This window comes from Pterocles gutturalis, unplaced genomic scaffold, assembly GCF_000699245.1.
Source record: "Pterocles gutturalis isolate BGI_N339 unplaced genomic scaffold, ASM69924v1 scaffold45046, whole genome shotgun sequence".
NCBI lineage: Eukaryota > Metazoa > Chordata > Aves > Pterocliformes > Pteroclidae > Pterocles > Pterocles gutturalis.
In genome coordinates, this window is record NW_010099525.1 from 941 (window position 1) to 23,086 (window position 22,146).

At 41.0% G+C, this 22,146-nt stretch overlaps 1 protein-coding gene across 1 annotated transcript; it reads right to left on the reverse strand.

Annotated features, from left to right (window-relative positions):
- Positions 1-2,535: 2,535 nt before the first annotated feature.
- LOC104463996 (IQ domain-containing protein H-like) lies at positions 2,536-21,383 on the reverse strand (the record flags this gene model as incomplete). The annotated part of the gene is made up of 7 exons (XM_010076536.1): positions 2,536-2,768; positions 4,097-4,205; positions 6,988-7,049; positions 8,431-8,556; positions 11,121-11,288; positions 19,207-19,493; positions 21,263-21,383. Coding segments are annotated over 7 exons (975 nt in total), but the record flags the coding sequence as incomplete, so codon positions are not given.
- Positions 21,384-22,146: the final 763 nt, after the last annotated feature.

The window sequence follows — 22,146 nt, forward strand, 5'->3', positions numbered from 1 at the left end:
GCCTCAAGGAAACCATTGCATACTTGAAAAGTATGGAACAATCATGACCAAACATCTTACAGATGAGGCTGGAAGTACTATGAAGCATTCTTCCAAATATCTTCTGTTAATAAGATTTGGTTGCACAGTTCAGGTCTCTGTGTTCACTGAATTCTGGTATAGTCTGGTCGTTTTTACATCCAAAAAGTTTGCTGAAATGCACATCTTTGTGATGTAAACCAGTCTAACCATCCTTCAGTTGAGATGATATATTAAATTACATTCATGAATGATGTTGCACCTCATCTTTGGTGCCTGATTGCTGTAACAAAATCTGTAGTCCAAAGTGAAATACAGAGAATCCATATACCCTAAGAGGGAGTGCGTTAAATGGGAAGTGACATTAGGTAATCACTGAAATGTTGAGGACTGGGTTAGTCTTAAAATTCCAGGGATTTGTCACCTTAACCTAGATGGAATGTGGTACTCCTGAAGTGTTTGGATGAGATATCAGAGATCTTTGAAGAAATGGGCAGAGTGAAGACTTTATTCCAGAAGACATCTGGAAAGGGGTTGTGCTGATGAACTCCTTTTTGCTCTGTGCCCAGAGTTGTCATTCTAAATGTGGCAAATGGGGCTGTATGTCCTTTTTTTTTTTTTTTTTTTTTTTTCTTTGCGCAGGGCTTTAAACCCAAATATCTAAAATCAGTTTCCAGTATCAGCTCCAGGTAATGTTCTCACAGGACAGTGACCTGAAATGGGTAGCACCTGTGCTAAAGACAGTATGTCAATTTTTGTAGAAACAAGATCCATGAAGTGCTGTCAGCTGAATGCACATCTTCAGTTGCAGCTCTGGCCCATCAGGAGCACAAAACCTTTATTTTAATTGTCTGCATCTTCTGCAGTTGATTCCAAACCCCACTGCCCCTCATCTCCTTCCACAAGCATTCTGCTACACCTTGCAGCTGGGGATCAAGCTTGGGCTTTTGCTGTTGCTAGCTGCAGAATTCTGTGGCAATTTCTGATGAGCAGCAACACCTGGGCCACCTTTTATTTTTCGATTCCCACTTTCTCTGTTTTCTTCCCAGTTTAGATTGTGTTCCAAATAGTGCTAAAATTCAAGCTACAGTTCAAGACTATTATTTCTTCAGTGAGTGCGAATAAATAATCTAGTAGTGTGAACAGGAGTATCGTGACTATATTTCTGACTTTTTTTTTTTTTTAAGATTATCATTGCATTTTATATCTGCTGTATTTCTAAAAAAAATTACATTTTTGGCACCAGCAGCATGGGAGTTTCAATGTGAGAGACTGTCAAGCAGTTTCAATCCTTCCATCAGCTCAACGCTTGGAAGTGTTAATAGTAATTAAAAACTTTTTTTCCTCAAAATACATTTCACACTTTGCACATACTGAGAAATCTCTCTCACCATGTGAACTTTCAGATCACTTGTTCCTTGCAAAAAAAACAGGTACAGTTTTCTTTTGTCAGAATAGAACAAAGACATAAGGAAGTGCAGGTTTCATTTACTCCTAGGACACTGCAGTCTATTAAGTGCCAGTGAACTAATGAGCCTCTCAGACCTTATGTTGTTCTGGCTTGGATCAAAGCTTAATTTTCCTTAACCCTTAAGAAACTAGCTGACTCCGAGGCTGATACTGCCAGGCCCTCCTGTGCCTCCTTTTCCCCCAGGATACTGCTTCTGCTGACCAAACTGGGACACGAGAAGGAGCTTGGAGAAGGAGCTAGGTGAGAAATCTACAAAGAGCTGCTTAGCAGTAAAATGGGAGGGAATGCATTATAAATGCGGTGAGGAAAAGTCAGAACATGTTGTTCTACAGCCCTTCAAAGAAGAACAAAGAACAAATGTATCTCATCTTGATGGAAGAACTAATAAGCAACTATACTGTGCTTTTTGGTGTCTGATTTCTTGGCGAGTGATCATTGTTGTACATACCACAGCCAAAAAGACCTCTGTTACACAGCAATTCAGACAAAAACAAGTCAGCAGTATCTCAAATACAGAATGTATCTGATGTACCGATCTGCAAAAGCCATGGTATGCTGGGAATCATAGTACGAATATGAGTCTAATGGTCCTCTTGGAATCCATTGTTGAACCAGTGCCATTACTATTATTTCTGATAATTTGAAAGTGAACATAAAACAACTGCTGCAAAAATCTGTAGATAACAAAAGAAATGACAAAAACAAGGCCAGTCAGTTCTGAAGAGGAATCTGCTGCTGGCCTTACTGATAAGATGGCATTTACATGTATTTATTTAGAGGCAGAACACTGGACCTACTTTCATGTTGGAAGCCTGTATTTTAGAAGACAATAGGTTTGAAAGGGAATTTAGGGTCACAGGACTCTTGACAACAGAGTATGATCCAGTCTGATTTAGTGACAAAGACAGTGTGATCCCTATTAATAAGATTTTAAAAACAGATACTGTACTTCAGGAACAACAGGATGAACATCGGGGGCGTTTATCATAATCCTCTGCTTTTCAACAGTTTGTTTTTGTGAAAGAAGGGGTATTCTAAACACCATGAAAACTCTGGAAATGTACTGTCTCAATATTACTTCACATGGCAATGCAGAAGGAAAACCAAACCTGTTCTTACAGATGAGAAAGTGTTTCCAGAAGCATAAAGAATAAGGCACTTAAACATTTTCCGTTAACTATTCTTTCAGAGCATCTGCTTTCGAAGGTTGCTCCTCTTCCAATTTCAGTTTGTTTTCTGCTGTAATTCTTAGAATTGCTTCAATATCTTGAATTGCCATCTGTAACAGATTCAAGGAATACAATTTATTTAATGGGCATTATAATCAAACCTAGCAGCCCAAATGCACAGCTGGTAGTACTTGCCTTGAAAAGGTAACCAGTGTTACACAGGACATGAGGCACCACTTACACTTACTATTACTTTGGGGACAGTTGGGGGAATTATTAGTGAATATATACAAATCTCAGGTAAATAAAAAATACAATTTGTTGCAATTTGTACTTCTAATTAACTAACAGGTGTTCTATTTCACAAATGTGAATCAACGTTAACTCACTATGAGAAGCGTTCCTTTTTATATATTTTTTTAATGGTTGCCTTTCACTCCCTTATATTGAAAAAAAGGGGGGTTTTGTTTATTTTGTAACACATTGAAATTTAATATATTTAAAACTGTCATTTTGCACTCCACCGGTCAGAGGAAAATACAGTCAGAGTTAACACTGGAAAGAATCCGATATAAATTATGTAAGATACAAATCTGTAACACAGTGCTCCCCTTCACCTTTCTCCAAAACGCTTACAGACAGGATCTTAGAAACTTTTTAGAAAGTTAAAGGTGATACTGTTTAGCAAAAGAACTCCCTCCGGGAAGTTTAGCTATTCTCTGGAATCAAAAAGCAGCACTGTAATAAGTGCTTGTTTCAGGGCACAGTGTTGGATTCATTATTGCTCTACTGTCTCCTTTTGCCGGCAAGGTCGGCACAAAGGAGCTTCTGAGGAAAGGTGGGTACTCCTGGGGGAACGTTCCCAGTGTGACGAGGCCCTCGCGCTTTGTCCTGCCTCCCCCCGCACCACCCCAGAGCATCCCCTGGCACGTGGGGATGGGCGCTGAGGGCAGATTCAAAGAGCAAAGTAAATTTGGAACAAAATTGACTTATTAAATTGATGGCGGGGTGAAAGATGTGAACTACGGGATTAAAAGAAATCAGTGTTAAAAATCTAAGGAGCTATTATAAATTGAGAAGTTTGTTTCTCATTTAAGATTCCTACCTTGATGGTGTGCCTTTAAAATAAAACAGACAATTGTGACAGAACTGTCTGAGGCACTGCCAATAGCTCCTTTGCTCTTACAGAGGACAGTCAGGAGCATTACATTACAAATAATTTCACGCTAAAGTACATCTCTTTTCAAAGAAAAAGTTTCAAACTTAAATTTAACTAACGGGTTCATTGGGAGACTTACTATATTGACCTAGACACTGTAAAATACATACCGCTAACAATAAAAAAGGAATGCTTTAGCGCTTGTTTATGATACAGCATGAGGTATTTTCAGCCCTTGTACAGAAATTAACCAGGATCGTTAGTTAATTAACACCTCACCTTAAAATTGGTCTCGCCTTGCATATTAGGTGCTGATATTTCTTGATGGATGATGAAGAGATTGTGAGCAAAGGTCATGAGGACCCCCTGGAGATCCTCTCCGATTGTTCTGTTAATGATATCCAAACAAATGAGTTTACCAATGATTCCCTTCACATGCTTAAAAACAATCGCCCTCTCATTTGTGCCTGTCTGGTGATGGAATTTAATGAGTATTTTCAATCTCACAAGGTGGCAATCTTCAGGGAGATATGAAAGATGAGGCTCTATTTTAACTTGTCAACAGAAAGGATTTGTGTAATAAATAATTTTTATTAATCAAGTTAGCAGAAGTAAGCAGTAAGGCTTCAGCTACTGCAAGTAAAAGGCTAGTACTGAGTTAGGACTGAGACAGCTGAACACTTCAAACACCTGGGTTAGTTCAGAAGAACTGTTGCTGCTTCTTACAGTTTGTGAAAAGACATCTGAAAGAGAAATTGCAGCAGTATCAGTTTTTCTGAGATTGTTGTAGCTTTTGATTCTCAATACGTACGACCTTACGGAATGGGGTATTATGCTGAGGAAGAGTGAACCTCATTTCCTGACTGGCACTGACAGTAGATCTCCAGTGTAGTGAAACTGATTATAGTTCACAGAGATGGTTCATGTATTTCAGTGATTCTATAAGCTCCAACTGTTATAATTTGGAAATATTTTCAAGAATAAGATAATGAAGTTGCATTGAAAAGCAGAATGTATGACAAATATATTTGAGAGTATTCTGGTAATATATTAATAACTGACAATTCAAGCGGAGATCCAAGAGGTATTGTTCTGTTTCTTACAGGGAGAGCAACTACCAATGTGTTGTTCCAAAGGAGTTAGCAAGAATGTAGGTAGGATGCAGTATCTCTATCCCAAGGACTCCATTTTCCAAGGTACGTGACAAAGTGACATCACACAAACAGGGACAAGCCACAGCCCAGCAGTCCACGGACTCTGAAGAGGGCAGGTCCTTCTCCTCTCTTCAGTTCCTCCCATTACACAACTTTCATGCTCGCTATATACCCCGCTATGGACTGATTCTATCTTAGCCTCACAAAAGAATATTCCAATAAAAGAAAGCTTTCTGCTGGGTTACTGAGCTGAACCAACCGGAGAGGTGTTAAAGTATCAGAGACAACGCAAAGGAAGGGTCAGGAGGGAGGAGGACTCCATGGCTGGGGTCAGGGAAGGAAAGAGCTCGCCTTTCAGCATCAGAGGGCTGTCAGGAGAGTTTAGCAGCGTATGGAACGCTTTCAGATGCCTCCTAAAGCACTTTTTAAATGGCTCCTGTAGATATTTTTTTAATTCTTGTTTAGTGATTTTCTTTCAAAGGTATCTTGCAGCTCAATCATGTAACTTGTCTGCATCGTGACTACAGGTGAGTGCAGTCCAGTGTAGGAATATCTACGCCTTAAACAAATCTGACTCACTTGTATGCCAGCAATGGCCTCATCCACAAGGAGCTCAGCACAGGCTGCAAGAATCATAGCCCTAGAAACAATCTTTAGGATTCATTTAGTCCATTCCCAGTGCTAGGGCAGGATCAATGCTACTTATATCATCCTGACAGAGCTTTGTCTAATTTGTTACTAAACAGTCAATGACAACTGCACCGAAGGATCTAATTAGTTCTTCACGGCCCTTACTATCAGAATTTTTTCTTATGCTAAACATGAATCTTTCTTGCTGCAAGTTAAGTTCATTTCTTGTTCTACTACCAAAGACACGGAAATTAGATTTTTCCTTCCCAGAGAAGCTTTTTATGTGCTTGAAGGTTGTTATCAGATCTTACTGCTGCCTCCTCCCCTGCCCCCTTTAGTCTTGCCTTGTAGAGTCATGCTCTAGAACTCTATAAACATTTTCACTGCCTCCGTCTGAGCAGAATGGGAGGATCACTTCCAGTGTCTCCCAGGTTGTATTGTTTACCTTTTTCCATAAGCTCATGACATCACGACTTGCAGGCAGTTTGTAAGTCACTGTAACTCACAGATCCTTTTCTGCAAAGCTAGTTGTTCCTCATATTCATTACTGCTATCTAAGTGTCACTTCTTGCACCTGGTTCCAATTGAACATAATTATGTTTTTCATATTGTTTCTTCAATTTGTTGAAATAATTTTGAATTTTATTTCTGTCCTTCAACGTACTTGCAGTCACATCCAGCACTTGTTTTCTTATCCAGGTTGTTCATGAAATAGCTCCAGAGTCAAAGGAATACAGAACAGACTGACAACAGACCATTTCAGCCCCCCACTCATTACGTTCCTATTTTGGCAGTAAACTTTACGTAAATTTTCTCCGAGGAGGAGAGGTTTTCAACCGGTGTATAGCAGATTTGTGCAGATCATGCTTTCTCCGACTTTTTGGGAGAGGTTCGTATGTCTAAAGAATTACTGAACTCTCAGATCTGCTGCTGCCTGACTGCCATCAATCACTTTGTGAAGAACAAGATATGAAGGCATTAAACTTCAACCGTTTTTGCGTCATGTATAGTTAGGTTTTTAATAACGCTGCCTGTAAAAGAAAGCCTGTGCTAATCCCTGTGCTCTCACAGCTATTGACAGGGAATCTGGGTCTTGTAAAGCTAATTGCAGCAGGTCTTTAGTCTGCAATGCAGTCAGGCTTTGATCTGAGCAGGTTTTTCATGACTAAAATGCTTAAAGCCTCCCTAAAACTTTTCAAAAGGCCAATCTTACAAGAAGTCATTGTATTTTTCTGAGCAGTAAGTGACAGGGAACTTGAGTGCGTGGTGGTCAGATGGTTCATTTCCTTCATGATGTCTGTCAGAGCCCGGGCCAGCCTGCACTGTGGTGTCACCCTCTGCAGATCACGTTCCCAACTGTGTATCAGACTGTGGAACTGTACTTACATCATTCCCAATCTGTATCGCTTCTGATCTTCGTACAATATAAAAACTGTTCCCTGTTTTTCCTGTTAAATAAAAAGACAAAGTTGCTTTAATTATTCCTAAAATAGTGACAATCATAATAGATGTATTATACAGGTACAGTAAGTACATCACCACATCTAAGAAAGGCTGGTTTTGCATTGTGTGTAACGGATTATTGCTCAGTGTAAGTAGATTATTGCTCTTATTGTAAAGAATACATTAACTTTATGTGAAGAGAATACACATGGCAGAGGCTATTCATAGCAAATATTCTTGTTCCAAAGCAGTAAGAGATGGTCATAAGTACCTTAAAAGTTACCTCTTTTCGCAGTTATTTTTATCAAGAGACAAGTTGACCCCTAAAAGCCTTACACACACTTAAACTGAAAGACAGTGAAAATATGTTCAGTTTTTCCTGTTTTTAAAGTTTATACTTCACCTTAGATATTACTTTCATTAACCTTCTGCTCTGGTTCATCACAGGCCTGATACTGGTGACAGTTTGGTCAGCAGCAAATCTCACGCTCTGATTTTCAGATGCGCTAAGCAACAGTTATCATGTGTGACTGGGAGAGGTGCCATGAGCAGGTGCCATCCCTGCGGAGGGTTTATGCTGAGAAAACACGTAAACCTCCGCATTTCCCAGGGAAGCCCTGTGCCTCAATGGAAACCTCTATCTGCTGTTCTGTCTTATGTAACGTCTTCCAAACTCTTTTCCATGTCATCCTTTACAAATCCACTCATAAGCCTTAAGCGCTTCCTTTCCTAACAAAGATTGCATTTTATTTTCTCCATTCCTCTTTCAGTTCTCCATTGGCCTCTGAAGGTATATCTTATCTTACAGGTCCAGCGGTGTGTAAGGGCCATATGATGGCTGAGTGCTCTCCTGAAAACTCTGTGCCAGGATGGCTCTAAACCTGAGCACAGCTCCTGGCTGACAGCTGTAATCCTTTTTGCCCACAGAGCTGCATGAACAAACCCACTGGGACAGCGTTCTCTCTGTAGTCTCTGAGAGACACCATCTCACTCCCTGTTGTGTAACAAAAACTTGTAATAGTCTCCAACCTTCGCTGCTTCCAGTCTTAAGCCAAATCAGACAGATATCTGCAGTTCTTCAAGACTTACACCCCAGCTAAAGTAAGCTGACAGGTAAGTGTTATATTAGACTGATATTTACAGGAACTACTGGAGACCTTTATGCAATTCCCAGTTCATTAATTAGCATCATGAAAACAATTTAAAATACAATCAATTCTGATTTATACCAAGTCCTTTTCAACAAAACTGTAGAGCAACACCTTGCTGTGTTTTTAACAGAACACTTAAACTTTACATTGTGCTAAGAGGCTTCACTGTATTAGAATTTACATACAAAAATGATGCAGAGTGAGTAACACATTTTCTCATCTTCCCCATCCATACCTGGAGGTCAAATCCAACACCACGATCCTTACACATCTGGAGGAGAACGTTATAGTAGATCACTGAAAGGCTGGAGTGCCTCAGTTGACTGCTTGCTACTGCACAGCGGTTGCTTGTTGGAGAAGGCTAGAGAAAACAACACAGGAGTCTTTATTCTCATACCAGTTTAGATGAGAAACCAACAATTTACTAATTAAATAGCTTCTTCTCAGCAAACTCATCTAAGTGTGGAGTAGGACTCCTTTTGGAGGAATTCCTGTTCATCACAATGTCTATGGAACACAGACATTTCCATGCAGCAAAATTAAATCCTCAGCTCATGCTGTCCATAAAACCTTACATTATAGATCAGGTCCACAGAATCACTCTTTATGAACCACATTTTAATATTTTCACAGCTTCACAGGTAACTGAGCCCTCTGAAATCCTTCCAGGTGGATCCTCTGAATCCATCCTGCCTTCTGGAAGCATACATTGTTCTAGAGTCAACTCTTCTCCTCAGCAGAAATTGCAGTGCAGACAACCGGTAGGTTTTGAAACTGGGTTTCTCCAAGACTGAGCATTCTGCTACAGCATTAGTGTGAAGAGTTTTTCCAGCAAGTCTTTGAGGAGGCGAGGCCCTGTGACTCCAAGGAGCTCTACAACTGATACCAGTGGAGTTCATGCTGTGATTAAAAATCAGGACTGCATTTGAACTCTTATCAGTGCTTAGGACAAAGGAAGAGAGATGTTGCAGTGAGTAGAACTGAACAGAGATGTTCTCCTAAACCAGGGCTTCCCAGTGGTGTTATTTTTCATACTGGACTGTGTTCAGAGTGGGGATACTGCACGTTGAAGCGCATAATTTACAATATTTTTTCTAAAATGATATTTGTTTTGACATTGACTCATTTAAGTTGACATAGTTGAAATCCTTATATAATACATCTCTGCCTGAAAATTAATCATGTTTATAATATTCTGAGAATTAATAACACCCATTGCTCAAGTCATTAACTTAAAAAAGGAGCTTCCAAAATCTGTTCTCTGCAGTAGGGGACCACAAATAAATGAATGCTTGATAAAATAATCCAAGTAGCAGTTTAACAAGCGTAAACTTGAATGTGGCTCCAATAACACAGAACTATTGTTTAAGGGTTGGCATCAGGTTGATGAGGTGCTTATTTCAGCTACAAAGCATGCATACACATGCATAATGAACTGCGGTATGAATTATTAATGTGTTGCTTATTTAGCCTCATCTGTCTAGAAGATAATGTATCCTAACTATAATGAGTGATTGGTTTTGTACATAATTACAGTAGCAGCAGTATCTAGGAAATTTGTTCTTTCAAAGAAGGATTTCTAAAAATAAAATCATCACACAAACTCAGTTGCTGCTCCATTTTATCAAAATCAAACCTACCAGGATTGAGAATATATAATAAATTCAAAGGGACAGAATCATTATTAACATCATAATTTTACACAAAGTGTTTTACTTAATCATTCATTACAGATCATGTGCTGTAAAAGCATTTGTCTCTTGGTTTGTTTGTTTCTTTTTCTAAATATATTTTCCTGAGTGTGTTTTTGTAGTTAACTCTTAAGGAGATAAAAACCTCAGAAAAACAGAAAGAAGAAAAATAAAGGATATAATGACAATTTATGTTAATTCTGACAGAATTTTAATTAAAAAAAAAGTTTCTACTTGATTACTTTTCATTTCTAAAACTTGTACTACTGGGACTAATCATATCTCATTTACTTCTCTCCAACTAAAAGTGGTTGCTTGACAAGAACAATAGATCAAGAGCTCATTAACCTCTAAATTATAGCTCCATGACATTTTTGGAATGGTGCTACATTCCTCCTCTATGGATGAAAAAAAGGGAGTCGTGAATCTTCTGTCAAAACGGGTAAAACAGCATCTGTTTTATTTCTCTATGTGTATCCATACAGTTCTTATTCTCTGACTTTCCTAACGCCCTTTCTTCCTTTTTAGAAGGACAGTCTCAAGGTTCAGAGCCACGGTAAATCCTGCACCAAGGCTGATCTAATATAAAAAAATCAGCGTAATAAACAAATCCTATGTTAACCATGCTTCTGTGACAGTGTGTTTATAAGGATTTCAAAGCCATACACAAATATAATCTAATTTAAAATTGCATTCCTGGGAGGCATAGTTCTGGGCACAATTTTGGGAGTTTTCAGAGAGATTAAAGGTGAGATCCGCAAGGAGCAAGTGCCGCAGCACTCATCATTTCGGTACCTAAACCTGCGATCCCGAGCACCTCGGCTTTGTGTGCAACACCCACGGAGAGCCAAGCCCACGTGAATTCACAGCACGTGACACCAAGTGTGGATGAACCTGACCTGGCAACAGAAAACGGAAAGACTGAGCGGGGGGACTTTGGCTCTCCTGCTCGGTGTTGCAAACAGGTGCCTCTTCCCCTTGGGCTTTGTAACTCTCGTCCAGAGGGAGCGAGTAGGAGTGAATACGATCGCATACTCCTGCTCAGGGAACTCGCCTCAGTCAGAGTGCTTGGTTAGCTATCCCGTTTACTTCATTAACCTTGTAAAATCTAAAAGTAGCAGTTTAAAATCTGAAAGGAGTGGACTCAGCTTCTCTAGAACAGTGACCTAGGACAGATTTTAACTTTCTGGTAATTTACACTAATAATTTTATTTGTAAACAAATCACTGCTTACAGTTTTAGTCTCCTCGTGCCAAATACGTTGGCTTTTCTTTTTGTTTGAACCCAGAGATACTTCAAAGTGGCTGGATCGACAATCCAGATGTCCATCTGTCACGTACAACATGAGCTGAGTCAAGGCCAGCTGGTCGCTGTAGCAGAGGTCAAGGTCTGTTGCCCATACCTACGCAAAACACAAAGAGGTACGTTAAAATTAAAAAAAAAAAAAGAGAACAAGAAGGGTGAAACTCAGAAATCATGTAAAGGAACATCTATGCCTTTATTTTCATGCATGTTTGTATACATACTTACAGTTTCCTTGTGCTGGTGCATCACTGACAGCAACAAACCACCTCCAAATGGGAACAATCAGAATTCTTACAGAACTTGATAAGTAAAGTTTTAAACTCAAAAGCCTGAGGACAAACCAGCTGATGAGCTCAACAGCTGTAAAGCCTGGATCACATTAACTAGGTAATTATCTAAATACTAAATATCACACCTGGATTTCTCAGCTGAAGAATAATTAAGGTCAAACAAAGTCAACCTGGAATTACAAATAGCTATTTTGAGATAGAAAAAGGGAAGTTCCAGAAGGCAAAATAAACTGAGTAAAAGGATGAGGGAAGTGTGGAATCCACGTGTAAGAACACGTATCGGTCATCACAGGGTTGAGCAAAGCCCATTCCCATTGCAATATGTGGCCTTATCAAAGGGGGGATAGCACGCAGAAAACCCTACAGCTTGTGGTGTGGTTCTGCTTCCACGCACACCACTGCTTCGTGGTGCTCATTCACGTGGTTTTACCCGTGAGTTTCTCCCCACTTAAAAAAGTGCTTGTGCCCGCTACGTCAGTGAGAAATGTTAACGCGCACAAAGATCTGCCCTACAGTGCACCCCTTTAAAACAAATCTCGCAGCGAATGACTTGAACAAGCCTTGGAATGGTAAATGGCATCATTATAAGGATATTAAGGGGTCAGGCAGGCAAGGCCTCTTGGTAAACTGGAGTTAATTTCTGAATCATATGCACATAGTAATGCCCTTTTTATAATGGTGAATAAATCACAGCAGTAACAGTTGTTAATATCTAACTGCCAAGTATCTGTTGCCGTATTAAATATCCTATTTGTCAACTTAAATATTTCTTGCTGCATGGTATAAAATGCAAATTGGATGCTAATGGCTGGCTTTACTTGGTAATAGGGGAATATTCCCCAATTATAATGCTTAATTTTCTTCAATAATTTATTCTTTATCATCACTTCTGCAAGACAGGAAGGAACTTTCATATCAATTTGTACTTTGCCAGTATGTGCCAGCCTTTTCAGTGGGCTGAACAGTAATTATAAACTATCCATGCTGTGGAAGCATTACATTAATTTCCGTAAATATCAACAAATCAGTAATGGCCCATGTGTCTTGAACCTTATTTGGGTTGGATTTTAGATGGATTTCAGTTAAAGCTTCATTGATGCATGAACAGAGGGGCAGGAGGCAAGTTTAAAGGTGGACCATAAACTGGCCGAGATGGAAAAACCACAGAGGTTACGCAAAGACGTCAACTGTGCCCGCAGTGCATCTGAGTCACTACAAGGGCTGTGTTCTGGCAACGTGTAGAGAATGGGTCAAGCATCTAACAGCAGATAAAGCATTAAAAAATGCAGCCTGGCAACATAAAAAGCCATTAGCACAAGGCAAATTCATTACACCCTGGTAGAGATTTCAGACAAACCATACCAAGCATGGGATAGCACGTGTGTTCTGCAAGAGCTACTCAACGAATCCCATGTTAGTAACTAAAATTAAAGTACGTGCAAGTGGCATTGTGGTGGAGCTGGGCGAAGACCACAGCTACGGAGTTCTCCTGTTCTGGAAGCAGGCAGTGGACATCTCTGCTGGCTCTGTCAGTTTGGCACCTCTCACCTCGCAATATATCAATAGATATTCCCAAACGCAAAGGGATATCAGCATGTGCAGCTGAAGAGCCTGCGCTTCATGGTAAAGACATCTCAGGTGAATAAAGTCACAATTATAGTGTAAGTCTTTACAGCTGCCATAAAAATGCTTCAGCTTTTATGTAAACTTGAGAAGGGAAGGAAACATAAATCCTTAAAGAGTTACTACATGATAGCTTTTCTTTCTCTGGTTTAACTCTTTTATCTGCGTCTAGTACTGATGTCTGCGTTATTGTAAAGAGCAGACCTGCTATTTGTAAAGAAGTGTTTGAATGACACTGTAAAAATGTCAATTAGTAAAATATTAATGCAACTTGGGCATTGAAAAGAGAGCTGCTTTGATGACTTTGAAAATTCACAATAGAATTGGTTATTTCAGCAGCGATCGCAGACAGGATCTTATCCAGCTGCCATCTCGTGGCAGCTGCTGGGATGGACTGGTGCTGGCCTGAAAACTACATCTCCAGGCTCTAGAACTGGCCCTAACCTCTGTCAAAATAAGATTGGAAGAAAGTGAATGAAAACACTGTGGCTCTTGTTTGAAAATAGCACATAGAAAATGCTACGTTCACTCTGGAAAAATCTTAAGACACATATGTGAATACAGAAGAACACATCCCACAGCATCCCTCGAAGCATTCACCAAATTGTAAGACCAGAGCTGATTGGTGGGCTGCAGAGACATGGGTGCTCTGCTCTTCCTAATCTGAACTGAACCCAGTGTTCTCTCAGTATTGCTGCAAGAGGCACAGCGCTGTGTAAGCTATCCGACCGATGAGAAAGGTGACTAACGACCCCGCTTCTCCAAATTATCTGTCCACAGATCTATGGATGGAATGAAGTTTATGCATTCAAACAGTCCCACTCAATTACATGGACTTATTCAGGTGCAGCTCCTTGATAAGCTGGGATCCGAGCAGCATCCAGTCAATACTGTGCAAGACTTCACTCCGAAGGGTCAAGGTCTTGCTCTTAAAGATCAGTCTTGGAAAATAGAGTGGGAATCAGAAGTGATTCAGTCCAATCTACACACCTAATTTTTCTCCTTTTTCCCCCAAGACACTGAAAACAGCGTGTCTCCATCTCCCTTTCCCTCGGGAACAAATCACAGATGCTTGTAACCGAGACAGAAATAGATTCCTGAGGCAAAGACAGAACTGTGTCAGGTCCCCAGCCTCCTCTGCCCCTCAGATCGCTGCCGGGCTGCTCACAGCCAGCGGCTGGCGACGATGCACAGCATTACGTATTGGGAAGAAATGTTTTCCTGTGCGGGGGGTGAGGCAGTGCCGCAGGTTGCCCAGAGAAGCTGTGGGTGCCCCATCCCTGGAGGGGTTCAAGGCCAGGCTGGATGAGGCTTTGGGCACCCTGGGCTGGTGGGAGGTGTCCCTGCCCATGGCAGGGGGTGGAACTTGATGATCTTTAAGGTCCCTTCCAACCCAAACCATCCTGGGATTCTATGATAATCCCCTGGGCACCCGAGGCAGTGCCGCAGGTTGCCCAGAGAAGCTGTGGGTGCCCCATCCCTGGAGGGGTTCAAGGCCAGGCTGGATGAGGCTTTGGGCACCCTGGGCTGGTGGGAGGTGTCCCTGCCCATGGCAGGGGGTGGAACTTGATGATCTTTAAGGTCCCTTCCAACCCAAACCATCCTGGGATTCTATGATAATCCCCTGGGCACCCAGACAGGACTGAGATCCTCCTACAGGCACTACCTTCAACGCTGTTGGTTGCAAATTGCAACTTCCTCCAGATGTACCAGATTTTAAGGAAGAGCTACATGTAGATGGAGGACGATACACTTCGGAGATGCGTCTGAATTACTCACTGTAGGTAGGAGAAGTGGCAAACAGGCCGGCTGGACTGCACATGCCGAGACAGACTGCAAAGCTCCTGTGGGAGGATGAGGGAAAGGGAGCTGGGAGAGACTTGCGTACCGAGTAGAAGCAAGCAGAAAATCCAGTGGAAATATGAGGCAGCATGTCTTATATCTGAAAGGTTCATCATCCAGCTCCTGGGCCTGAGGACAGCATCCCCCTGGTCACCTTTTGGTTGGCGTAGACAGCAAGAACTGCAGGACAATAAAGATATTGCCGTGTCTGTGACGGGCACAAAGCTCTGCAGTGACCCAGAGATTTACTTTCTCGTTCCTACGTTCACCCTGGCTTCCCATGGACTCATGTGTTGGACAGACGGGGGTTTTTCCTTACCCACCACACAGAGTCTCTTTCTTTGCTACTAGTGCTCCAGAGGAACACAGCAATATGACAACAGCACTTTGAAGGAAAATACTTGTGAACAGTGACGATCTTGAAAAAGATAAGCAATACCCCATTGTTCATATAAAAATTACATTATGCTTACAACATAGATTTTTAAAGGCTTTCAGATTAGAGCCTGAAACTCAAAGTAAATGCATTTCTTTGCTCTGAAGTCCCCTTTGCAGGAGCGCAAAGGCAGAAAGATGTTTTCACTTATTTGGCCCTTCACATGTCTTAAAGAGTTGTATTTATGTAGCATGTAGCTTTATGAACATTTCAGGGATTTTTAAGTATTTAAATACTCAGGCTGTATTGGTAACAGATGTTCAATGATATATTTAATTTTTAGTTTTACTGAAAATATCATGTATCGGCTGATATTTTCTGTAAAATATAACTTTGAAAGGATGCCTAACTGTATTGTACTTCCAGGAAATATATCTGAGCCTTTCAGCTACCGTATTAAAGTGAGCACTTCTGAAATTAGTGAGCAAATGTTCAGTGTCTAATAGGATTTCTTGTTTGCCAAAAAATAGTGCTTTCAGGAACACAATCTTTTGTGTAATCTCTCTCTCACAAGACAGATGGCATCATTAATTGCCTCTACATCTAGTTAAATTTTAAAACCTGTGCCTAAATAATGTTAAAATTGTGGTACATGCTGACAAACGTAGGAAATATTAAGGTAGAATCAATTGGAAACAAAGGAAGGAAACCAAGACAGAACAGACAGGAACAATAAGAGGCCATAAGAAACACTGACTGATTGACTATGTCCTTGTTCATGCCAGGAAATGTCACCTCCTCAGTAATCCAGGAAGCATTTCTGCGTTTCGGTGAGCGCCTGGCTTGAGTGAAGCAATTGGCAAAACTCCCGTTGACTTCAGTGGGTGCAAATGTCATCCTTTAATCTTTTTAAAGTAACTTCACATGGAAGTTGTCCAATATGGCTTATCCGCAGTTCTAATTCCTATGCCTGTGTAAATACATTTTGGGAGTCAAATGTAACCACTCTCTGTATTTCAAAGCTCAATTTATTCCGATTCTGTGGCTTACCAGAGCCATGCTACAGCAGTATCAGTTACCAAAAGGCTGATTTTAAGTTTTCTCTGATCTTAAAATGGAATATAATCCTCATAGCGCTGCCAAAGAGCCGGCTTTTGCCAATAGATACCATATGCTAACTTGTTGGTTTTAAACACCAGCCCTGTGTTTAAAGCTTTTTCTCACACCATACAAGCTGTGATTTTTCCGATGCCAGTGAGAAAGAGACACCAAAATGGATTTGAGCGCGTACAGCCACACCATCTTCTCCGAGTCCCCCCACACTACATAGCCGATGTCGTTAAATACAGACATGTTCCTCTTACAGGTAAGCACTTCTTAAACAGTGAGGGTCCTAACCGAAGATCGTAGAAGAAAACGATGCCAAAAGAGTGAAAAACAAGGAGATGCACTGGAAATACAAGAAATCATTGAGACATGATGCTGCAATCCTGAATTAGCATCTGTATCCATATTCTAATTTTGAATCTGTATAGTTGTACCCAGTAAGCTCAACAAGACTATTCATCACTAGGATTTTATGTTTTTTAAAAATTATCTCATTTTCTTTAGTCTTCAAACATAAGGCCACTACCAGAGCACTTGACAGCTTCAGTCTCTTCAACCAGATTTTACTTTGTTTTGTTTTATTTTAGTTGTGCATTATGCTTTAGGTTTGTATATCTGTCATAATATTCAATCCTGTTGGCCAATATCAACCAAATTTGCAAGAAAGTAAAACCATCAAATATGTTGAACTCCCATGAAATCCCTAAAATACTTAAAGGACAGAGGAGAGAGACCTTACTAGCAACCTTATAATGAGAAAGAGAGTTCAGCTGGAGAACACATGGGAACTTAACTTCAAGGCACAAATCTATGGGAAGCCTGGCTTTGCTGTTTTTAAAAATAAAAACACTTCCATAAGCTTAAACAGAATACACTATTCCATCATGTCCTTCATTTAGTTTTCAAAGTATCCAAATGGTGAAAGAATGACATTGTGACAAAGAATCTGACCTTATAAATAAAACAAATGCCCGATTCCTCTAGCATAGAAGCATGCAAGATTAATATTTTGTTACAAACTATGATCAAGGCTGATCATCGATATTCATGCCAGGGATTAAATTCCTTCTTTAAATCCATTCCCTTACTGATTTGTTCCTTGGCACTTAAAGCAGAGTCTGTTGGGACAATATCCTCCATCGCTTGTAAGATCTGAAAGTTCAGTTATGTATTGTAAGGGAGTGTGGCCACCCCTCCTCTGCCTCCCTGCCATCCATCGCAGGCAACAGCAGATTCTGGAGTCAACACCCTTCTGCTGGCTTGATTTATTATATTACTTTTCTTGTTGTCAAAAGTTCTGATACAGCTGACTATGAGGTTTTGCTGATAGGCTTCTAAACTGGCAGGGAGGACTAGGGTCACTTGAGCGGTTCTGATTTTACCTTTTAAAAAGACCCCATCACTCATCTACACCAGACTCTCCTGGGCAGGATTCCACGAGAAAGCATTATCTAAGGTCCCTCCATTCCGTTCCGTTATGCCCGCGGTAAGTCACACAGCACACTGCTTCAGGGCTGGAGGAAGTACAATATACTGTCAGACACTGTTGTGAAACTGAATTTCACAACGTGTCACACGGTACCCGGATCTGCTGATCTTCTGCTAAAATATTCTGAAATACCCTAAAGCAACCAAACTGCTCATGGCATACACGTTTGTGCTGCAGCAGGAAGCAGTGTGTGGCCTCCGGCTGCAGGATGGGAGCTGGAGGGTGTCTTGTCCTGCTCTGCTCTCACACACTACTCGATACCAGGCATGCAGGAAGCCTCAGAGCTTTGACAGACCAAAAGGGGTCCGATAAAAACACTCAGGAGCCCGCGCAAGACTCTTTAGGAGAAGGATCTAGAGAGGGAATTCCACAGGAACATTTATGCTGGGGATGAACAGCTTCAGCTATCGCATGAGCACATTTCAAGAATGACATGATGTAAAATCACTGCATTTGTTGCTCCCAGGCCCTTGCAGCAGGGAAGCAATGCAGGTTCATTTCAATCCCCGCACCGATATCTTTAATCGTACGCGTTGTCATGTGCCACACGCTGACCTCAGTCTGCATTTTGATACGGGGGAGAATTTTCTATATGGTATAAGGTCACATCTATCTTTCCTGCAGTAAATTCTGCTCTCAGACATTCTAAAAGCCGAACGGAGAGCAAAAGCGGTTTGAATGAGCATGTTTTCCTTTTCATTCGCAATGAACCGATACCCCACAGTCACTGTTCTGTACCAGCCAAGAGGCAGTAACTCCTAGCCCAGGGCTGGAACTTCTTGAGACATGATAAAATAACTGGACTGCTTTCCATTACCAATCTCTACTCAGATTAGCCACTGCAATGTAAACCAAATTGTTCATCACTACCATCCTGTTTGCTGTAAGAAATTATCAATATCTAAGAGGATAAAAATATTTAGATAATTTAAATAAATTAATTAGATAATTAGAAAATTATTTAGATACTAAGAGGAAAAAAATCTTTAGAAGAAATTAAAACATTATTTTCTTCTCACTCAGCTTTGAAAGCAGCCCTCCAGGCTTTGCTGGCTTGTTACTCTTCAGGCTAATGAGAAAGGTTCCTCATGTCCACCTGGCAGATCAATTCTATGCTATTGTTAAAATAACTGTGTGCTTTACATCCCTCCACACGCCTCTCTACTAAGAAATAAAGTTGAATCAAAAGGGCAAAGCATTCTCCTGATATCTGTTGGAATCAAGTAGGAAAACAGACATTTCTTCATCTCAGGGGGACAGCGCGAAGTAACGTACCTTCCCTGCTCACCTGCTGTTCCATCGTTTGCGGATGGATGAAAGTCACAAAATCAACAGAGAAATAACCCAGCACTCCTTTAGATTTACAGGTTTCTCCAATTTTTAAGCAGAGTGAATTAAGAACCGCTGGATGGACAGAACGCTGTGGAATGGTAGTGCCAGATGACTGCAAAGGACCGTCAGCGTGGAGCTGGTCTCCAGATGACACTATTTTTATCTCGCCTGTTGGCTCTATCAGCACATCCACCGTCAGGTTGGTGACGTTTTCTGCGAGTGGGAAGGCTTCTATCACACCACCTAGTAAGAAATGAATTAGCTGTTAAGCGAGTAATCAAATTCACATGCGATGCTCTTCAGAGTGCACAGAATGAAACCATCCAGCTCCTGTTGTGCTCAGACATCGCCGGGAGGACTGCTACGGAGATGCAGCGAGTAAATAAATGTAATGTGAGCAGCAGAGCTAGAACCCATGAATCTCTTGGAAGAGAAAGAAGATGTCTCAACTAGTAGAGAACCGTCCAGTTCAACTAGTGGTTTTTGAGCTGCAGAAGCTTTGCAAGGAGTTCCAAACTGGATATATCGTGTTATCTGACAGGAGAAATATACTTTTGGTTAGTATGACTGAATCTGGGGCTGTCCTACAACGCAGCTCTAAATGCCAGGCGCAGAACAGTGGTGAAATGCAATGTTGGGACCTCAGGGGAGTGGGATCTCCTGCTGTGAACTCGTCTTGGAGATTCCCATCCATATGATGGCCTGAGATAAGTAGTCTGCATTTTGGTATCCATCCACATGAGGAACTTGGTGCGTGGATGGGAAGGATTGTAGGTGACAACTTCTAGCAAGGTTGTCCATAGGAAAATCACAAAGAAAACTGGTTGGGATTCTGGATGTGTCTTCTTACTGCAGATAATGCCAGAACTCACTCAGTTAGGATAAACTAATATGTAATAAAAATTGGTACTGTATATGTTCACTGGTATTATTTTTCCAAAAAATCCTTTCAAAGTTTTGAATAATCCTTGTCTCTTCCACAGGTAAAGAAATTTATGGAATGTATGTATCCATTCTATAGAATACAAAATGGTGGCAGGGCAGAACCATCACAGAAATTTACTACCCAACCACAAACACTGCATCTTTTCTGTCCAAAATTTGGTATACAAATATAGGATTAACACGTCTGTGCAAAGCCCACTCGCAGATACACGGACCTGCAGTGATTAGACAAGGGTTTTACCTACCCTGCATCTTTCAGACAAACCTGGTCTCACTCTGAGCTCTGGGCCGGCTGGGTACTGGCCGGCTTTGATCCAAAGGTGCCACGAGTGGGCTGAACGTGGGAAGCCCTGCTGAGGACTCGGCACCATGCGAACAAAACTATCCAACTATCAGATTGGAACTTGTTCATCTTCCTTTGGCTGGAGGGCAAGAAAGAGCACAGCTACGGTCTGACCAGGAGGCTGTGCCAAGTGCTGGAAGGGACAATGCAGCATGGTGTCACTGATCCTCAGCAGCAACACCACCTGCCTGGAAGGCAACAACCAGGAGGAACTCAGCTCCCGTCCAAGCCAGTTAAAGGTCACGAGCACATCTGACTTGATGCAATGTATGTATGTAGCATCCAGAGTTTACGTATAGCTCCCTTCCTGGTCCTACGGGAAGGAAAAGCAAGCCTTGCAGGTGTTTCCTCACCAACACGTAACAAAGATGAAATATTCTCACATTCACCTACGTGCAAACTCACGTGCTAGCGTTCCCTAGAACCCTTTTGCCAAATGTGACAGCCTCCAGTACAGCAACCCAGGGTTAAGGAGTTGGTGCTTACTGATTGAGAATCATGTGAGAAAGGTAACCCAGGATTAAGACAGGTTAAATCCTTGGATAGGACAGATGAATGATAGAATGGTTGCCTATAATTCATTTGTAAATGAACATTTGAAACATAATGGAGAAATAAAAGGAAATAAATATTTAAATGGGCCCAAGATGAACAAGAATATGGCATACAATATGGTATAATTACTCCATATAACACTTAACAGCGACTTTGCAGTCTTATTTACCTTGACTAAGAAATGTTTGGAGGAATTTTTCCCATGTAGGGAATCGTTTCTCATTGACTGGCTGTACGTGCTGTGCTAAAAGGCCCGGCAGCTCCTGGGAGATCTTCACCAAAGCTGGCTCCTGCAGAAACAAATTAAATAGAACCGCAAGCAATTTTACTACAGAAATGAAAACTGCTTGTGGGGTGATTAAAAACCAGGCCTCCAACAGGCAAAAAAAAAAAAAAAAATGTGGTTACTGTTTACCCACAGTCAGGAAGCCTTTTTTAATTTTTCTACTTACTACTCTTCCCTTCTCCTGAAAACTGTTCTTCTCTGAAAGACAATCCCCCCCCCTCCCCCAGTATAGCATCTATTTCGTTATAATTTATATCAATAATTTGATCTGGCAACTGAAAATGCTAAGCACTTGGTAACTGCTTGGGGATCGATACCAGCAGTCAATAACTTCTACATTGTTTATATTTGGAAACTGAGCATATTGAAATAGTCACATATGCCAGAAATAGTTTTACTGATTCTTTGTTTAAGCTGTTATATCAACCCAAACACCCTTCAGCTATATATAAAAAAAAGGAGGAATAATTAACCAGAAGTGTTTCTAAAATGGGAGATATCCTTTTACACTCTCCAATCTGTACCAGAAATTCCCAAGTGTATCTGTGCCTCTATCTTTGGTAGAATTTGATTAGCCATACTACAGGAGATAAACCAGCTTTTTCCTAGTTTCAAATTCTTTACTGTATTACCAAACACACAAAACAACCCCATTAAATACAGAAACTAGCTGCCTTGCTTTAACTGTTCAAAAATGTCCCCGAAGTACACAAGCATATAAAGTGCAAGGACCCTGACTCTATTGCTTCAGGCTCCTTGTCTTGCTG